Raw genomic sequence first — 7,500 nt, forward strand, 5'->3', positions numbered from 1 at the left:
AATAATAATAACCATACAAAACAGACAAATAAAATCAAACAAAGCAGAACAGAGTAGACACAAATAAAAAAAGATAAAAAAAAAACACAGAAAAAACACTAAACAACTAAACAAAAAGAGATACACAAAAAAACTCGATTTTGAAAGCAGTTTCTTTGGTTTATTTACAAAAAGCGAGAGAGCGAGGGAGCGGCGTCGGTCACACCATCAACAGCAAAGGAAAGGATTGCGTCATCGAACTTGGAACTTTGGAAGATATATGTGCAAAAAATGTCGTTAGCTTTCAGTTACACTACAAGTTTTTTTTTTACGTTACTTATATATATATATATATATATATATATATATATATATATATATATATATATATATATATATATATATATATATATATATATATATATATATATCTGTGTGTGTGTGTGTGTATGTGTGTGTGTGTGTGTGTGTGTGTTATTATCAAGGTTTCATTATGTGCAGATTCAGTTTTTTTTTCTATTGTACGTATCAATATTTCAATTAAATACATTCATGAACTTTAACAAATACATCGATATATCCTAGTCAGCATAGATCTATGAATAAATCTCTTTTAATCCTCTCTCTCTCTCTCTCAAAAAATATCTTTTCTAAATCGTTGATCTGCAAAAGAAAATGGCCGACTTTTAGAAAAATAATAAATAGCTTCCTTTAATGTCTTTAAATGGCCGATATGGAAGGTAATCTAACTTGGTTATTATTTTTGGAATTGTGTTTTTCTTTTCTCTCTCTCTCTCTCTCTCTCTCTCTCTCTCTCTCTCTCTCTCTCTCTCTCTCTCTCTCTCTCTCTCTCTCTCTCTTTCTCTCTCTCTGTTTATCTGTCTATCTTAGTTTGTCGGTATGTTTTTTTTTTATCTCTGTCTCTATGTCTCTGTGTCTTTCTCTCTCTCTCCGTATATACAATACATACACATATATACATATGTACTGTACATATATACTTATACAAATACAGTACATGAATTCTTACTTACTTACTTACAGGCAAACATACATACATTACATTACATACATACATACATACATACATACATACATACATACATACATACATACATACATACATACATACATACATACATACATACATACATACATACATGCATGCATACATAGGTACATACATACATACACACACACAAACAAACAAGCAAGCAAAAAAACAAACAAACAAACAAACGATCAGACAAACAAAAAAAAATATGGGTTTAAAAATAAATAAACAGAATTAGGATTATAAGAAAAAAATATATTTTTCTTCCACATAAACTACAGCGAATTCACAGATCTCTTAACGAAAAATTAAACACTTGAATATCCTGGATTTTTTTTTTTTTTTCTACTTCACCAATTGGAGAGAAAATCAGGTGACCTTTAAATGTCTTTTAAGAAGGAAAAATAGGGAAACAAAATAAATGAAGAGAAAAAGAAGGAATTAACAGAGGCAAAACCATGGCTGGGAGATGGATGTCCAGAGAGAAGATTTGATAAAGGAGGTAAGTAAGAGAGATAAGATAAGAAGGGAGAGAAGATAATTAGAGGAATAGAGGGAGGATTTGATAAAGGAGGTAAGTAAGAGAAGATAAGATAAAACCGGTGGGAAAACTCACAGCTTGTCTCTTATCTACGAATCTGTATGTTAATTTCACACCGTATATGGATCGACTTTTTCGTGTTGTTTTAAAAGACAGGTCAGAGGATAAATTGAGAGAATTCTTGATTTGCTAATATGTATTTTTATCTGATGAAAGAAAGACGTAGAGAAACAAATGGCTATTTATATCACATTCGAAAAAATTGTATACATATAAATATATATAACTATACATGCTTGTGTATTTACATTTAAGTATGTCGATGTTATACATAAGATATGCTATGTTATATGATATAATATGGTGTTATATGATACATAATTTTATGTGATATAATATGATATATAATCGAATATGATGTTAAATGATATAACATGGCGTTATATGATATATGATTTTATATGATATGATATACCGTCTCCTACAGAAAAAAAAATCATGGCTAAGGATAGTATTTGCTCTAAGATCGTTTTCGCAACAGGGCTTTGAAGTCTTGTGAAAGGAAACCGTATGAGTTTAATGTATGACAAAAAAAAATGACGTTCCCAGATTATCTATTTTTATCGGACTGATGTCAAAACCACTTGAGTTTCCTCCGTCAAAAAGGAGCGTCAGTCCGGGAGGTAAAGACGCTCGGGAAAATGCTTCTTCTCCTGCTGGTGCTCTTACCCTCCTCCTTGGCCTTCGAGGAGGAGGTGTGGAGTCCCGAGGCCGTGTTGGCTCGAACTGGGAAGGCGCTGGATGACCTGTATCCGGATGACCTGTATCCGGATCTGAGGGTGAGGTCTCGAGATTTGGTGGCATTCGTTGTTGTCTTTGTGTTTGGGTCTGTGTGTCTATCTATGTGTCTCCCTGTGTATGTATGTATCTATGTATCTATCTATCCATTTATCTATTTATCTATCTATCTATCTATCTATATATCTATCTATCTATTTATCTGTCTATCTATCTATCTGTTTATCTATTTGTCTGTTTATCTATCTGTTTATCTATCCTACTGTTTGTCTATCTACAGTACTTATCAATCTGTCTATCTATCTCTATCTGTGTACCCCCCCTTCTTTATCTAGCTTTTCCTATCAGTGTGATGATAAAAAGGCAATATGTGGAATTCTATAATACTTTTTCCTCCGCTTTTCTTTTTTTTTCTTCTTCTTTTTTTCTTTTTTTTTCATTTACCTTCTGATTATATGATTTTTTTATTATTTACTTTCCCTTTTCTTTCTTTCTTTCTCTTTTTTTTTTTTTTTTTTTTTGGGGGGGGGGTATTTTCATTAATTTTTTCCGTGTTTCCTCATATCATATATCAATTTTCTTTTCTCTCAATCATCATTTTCTTCTATCGTTATTATCATTAATAATCCCTTTTCTTTTTCCCTTTTCTCTTTTTTGCTTTTCTTTTTTTACGTTTCGCCTTTTTTTATCTTATATTTTTCTTTTATTATTTTATTTTCGTTTTATAAATAATTTCTTATATATTTCTCTCTTAAACTTTTATTTTCAAAAAATCATTTTCTTTATAACTCTCTTTTAAAATTTTATTTTCAATAAATCAATTTCCTTATTAACCTCCTTTAAACTTTTATTTTCATTTCATTTCCTCCATATTTACATCTCTATCAATCTTTCCTCATTTCTTTTTATTCTATTATTTATTCTATCATCCACATTCCCTCCATATTTACTTCTTTATCAATCTTTCCTCATTATATATATATATATATATATATATATATATATATATATATATATATATATATATATATATATTATTCTATCGGCCACATTCACTCCATATTTACTTCTTAATCAATCTTTCCTCATTATTTTTTTCTATCATTTATTCTCTCGCTCAAAATCTTCCTCCAAGGTGAGCCCGCCGTGTGCCGAAGCCAAAGAAATCTTCCCCTGTACGTGTTATAACTACTCGACCGGCCGTACGTACGTTACCTGCGATGGGATGCTTGACGAGAGCGTGCCATACCGAGCCCTTCACGTCAGTGGATATGGCATGAGTCCGCTGGCATCTCTTGGCATGTCTTATGGCACCATTTCAACCATTTCAGCTGGACTGTTTAGTGAGTGGCATTCTGGATGGTCGTCTGTTGTCATTATTATTTTCATTTTCGTTTTTATCTACTTTTTTGTTGTTATTGTTGTTGTTATTATTATTGTTATCATCGTTATTATTATTGTTATCATCGTTATTATTATTATTACTATCAATGTTACTGTTATTATTATTAATATTATCATTATCATTATTATTATTATCATTATTATTATTATTATTATTATTATTATTATTATTAACATCCTTCTTATCATTTTTATTATTATCATTATCATTACCAGTATTAGTATCATTATCAGTATTATTAATGTTTTTTTATTATAGTAGTAGAGTAGTAGTATTGCTGTTGTTGTTGTTGTTATCATCCACATTGTTATTACTAATATCATTATTATTATTAATATTTGTATTTTCATTACTATTATCATTCTTATTATTATTGTAATTTATTATTATTATTATCATTAATATTATTATTATTATTATTATCATTACTACTACTATTACTACTACTGCTGCTATCATCATTATCATTATCATTATCATTATTAATATTAGCAGTAGTATTATCATTACTTTTATCATAATTGTCATCGCTATTATCATTATCATTATTATCATCATCATCATCATCATCATCATCATCATCATCATCATCATTATTATTATTATTATTATTATTATTATTATTTTTATTATTATTATTATTAATAGCATTAGTATTATTAGCATTATTATCATATCATCATCATCATCATCATCATCATTATTGTTATCATTATCAATATTTTAGGTGGAGAACGGAGCTGCAGTGTCGATTTTTCATAAAGATTTACCAGTATATATAAAGTTGCATTTGCTACATTGCAATTTTTTGGGGTGTCATCACATTACATTATCATAAAATACAGACTTTTTTCAGTGCTGTTTTATGCAAATCCATCTGTTTATTAACCTCATATAACGATTTTTTCATAAAAGAAATTTACCTGCGTTTGGCAGCTTTAAGTTATATTGTCATATAATATGTACTTTTTTCTGTCTTATTTTACGCAAATCTACCTGTTTATTAGTCTTACATAATGAAAATTAAACACATTTAAGACTGAAATACCTGGGATATGAAATGCTTTAAAAATAAAAACTGTAATGTTGATCCAACTAATCAACAAGTTAATATCATTGTTTTTCTCGGTCATTGCAGATAATTTTGGATCTTTGGATAATCTCTGGTTGTAGATTTTCCATTCTGGTGTTTTGAATGATAATGATATAAAAAGGAATTTAGTTTACTGACTACATACGCTTTGCAATAGATTATTTACCATGTGCAAATGCACGCACACGCACTCATACACACACGTACACACACACGCACGCACGCACACGCACACGCACGCACGCACGCACGCACGCACGCACAAACACACACACACACACACACACACACACACACACACACACGCATAATACCCAAATAAATATACACATACATACAAAATGATATGTATATGTGCTCCAAAGTGCAGTGCAAACGTGTGCTTCATATTTTGATTTAAGAATACTGCTATATGATAATAAGAAGCAAAATATATATTGTAAAGGAAAAATGTCAGAGGCTTTCCTTTATCAATCTTATCAAAGCAGTCAAAAATAAAAAGATCTCTTCTAATTACTATTACTATTTGTATTCATTTTAACATTATTTCTTAAATTTCCCCACTTGCAAATAACGAACCGTATTTATAGCGACACATGTAGAAAAGGTAAGAATGAGAACGAATATTTTCACAACGCATGAGATGCATTTAACCGGTTTCGAATATATCTTCGTCAGAAATTCGTGTATTTCCGACGAAGAGTATATTCGAAACCGGTTAATTACATCTCTCACTTAGACCTTTTTTACAGTTGCAAATATTTTGGGACACCCTTACTATAACGGAATTAAATCCCTCCCTCTCACACCATAAGAGAATCGAACCCCCTCCCTACCATAGCGTAAGGCAATCAAAGAACCCGATAATGTCATAATCGAACCCCTCCCTCTCACATCTCAAAGGATTCGAACCCCCTTCCCACCTCTGGGCATGAATCGAACCCCTTCCTTTCACACCCAAAAGGAATCTAATCCACATCCAAGAATTGAACCCCCCCTTTATCACCACAGAAAATCGAGCTCCTTTCTCTCACACCACAAGAATCGAACCTCTTAATCCTTTCTCTCACACCACAGAGAATTGAATCTCTCAATCCTTTTCTCTAAAACCACAAACAAATCGAACCCCTTAAATCGAATCAAACGAAACTGAACCTCCCACACCACAAAACGAACCCCCCTCCTTTTACCTCCCGATACGTCGCCAGGCATGCACTCCTTTGAACAACTGTCGTTCACAAACAACCGCTTGGAATACATAGAACCTGGAACCTTAGAACCACTGCGTTACGACCTCAGGGCTCTCTACCTGAACGACAATCTCCTCACACAGCTGATGCTGGATCAGGTCCTGGTAGGTACTAGTTGTTGTTGTTGTTGTTATTATTAGTGCTGTTATTATTAGTAGTAGAAGTAGTAGTAGTGTTTTATTATTATTATTATTACTATTATCATCATTATACCTTACCCCAACCCACTTCAACCCCCTCTAACCCACCTCAACCCACCCCAACCCACCTCAACCCCTCCAACCCACCCTCAACCCCCTCCAACCCACCCCAACCCACACCCCCCAACCCCCCTCAACCCACCCCAACCCCCTCCAACCCACCCCACCCCTCCAACCCACCCCCTCCCCAACCCACCCCAACCCACCTCAACCCACCTCCACCTCCCCCAGGGTTTCCCGAGACTCCTGGAATTCCACGTTTCCAACAACCTCATAGCAGATCTGTCACCCATGGCGGATTACACGGAGTCGACGCCCAGTTTGAATACGATCGACTTCGCGGGAAATCGACTGACTTCCGTGCCCCAGCTTGCCTTCAGGGCGTTTCCTGATGTCCTGATAGTGGTGCTTTCCAATAATAATATAAGGTGAGGCTTGTGTCTGTGTGGGTTTTTTTTTTTTTTTAGGTTTGAAGAGAGAGGGAGAAAGGGAGGGAGGGAGGGGGGAGGGAGGGATGGAGAGAGAATAGTGAGGATTGTGTTTTTGACACAATCCTCACAATATATATATATATATATATATATATATATATATATATATATATATATATATATATATATATATCATCAATAACGGTATGCTCATGTTTGAGCAGCCGTGGACCTCTCCACCATCCTTCGCCACTAAACTCGATCTTACGCTTTTCTTTCCACTTGTACCATCGACAGCCCGCAAATATCTTTGAAGTTGTCGCTCAGTCTTGTCTTTGGTTTGCCCCTTCCTCTGTTTCCTATCACCATCCCTGTCAGCAAGTCTTTCTCAATACTTTTACTTCTCATCACATTCAATGTGGCCGCCGAAGAACGCCTATGATTTGTCAATGGGTGTGGGGTGACTGATACCACTGCGTAGCACTCGCTTAAGGTTTATTCAGTAGCGGTCAAACCTGTTAATTAATACATAGATTGTAAAATGCACACGATATACAAAGGCACTAAATAACAATGTATATTAGATTATGTAATAAAGAACCTAAATATTGGATACATACGCATTGCGGGAACAGTCAGAATATCAGCTTAACGGTCTGATTCCAGAGTGTTATGGGCGTCTTGACGGCACTGAGGTTCCCCTCGAACTGCCCTCACACTTTAAACATACACAGGCTACAGCGTCAAGT

General features: G+C 33.8%; 1 protein-coding gene across 1 annotated transcript in view; it reads left to right on the forward strand.

Annotated features, from left to right (window-relative positions):
- Positions 1 to 2,254: 2,254 nt before the first annotated feature.
- Positions 2,255 to 7,500, forward strand: part of LOC119577708 (platelet glycoprotein Ib alpha chain-like) — a 9,270-nt gene continuing 4,024 nt past the window's right edge. Inside the window, exons 1-4 of the mRNA XM_037925262.1 lie at positions 2,255 to 2,413; positions 3,508 to 3,715; positions 6,079 to 6,224; positions 6,552 to 6,748. Coding sequence (XP_037781190.1) covers positions 2,276 to 2,413; positions 3,508 to 3,715; positions 6,079 to 6,224; positions 6,552 to 6,748 — 689 coding nt within the window. The 5' untranslated portion in view covers positions 2,255 to 2,275. The remainder of the gene's footprint in view (positions 2,414 to 3,507; positions 3,716 to 6,078; positions 6,225 to 6,551; positions 6,749 to 7,500) is intronic.

The sequence above is a fragment of the Penaeus monodon genome, chromosome 10 (genome assembly GCF_015228065.2).
Source record: "Penaeus monodon isolate SGIC_2016 chromosome 10, NSTDA_Pmon_1, whole genome shotgun sequence".
Lineage (NCBI taxonomy): Eukaryota > Metazoa > Arthropoda > Malacostraca > Decapoda > Penaeidae > Penaeus > Penaeus monodon.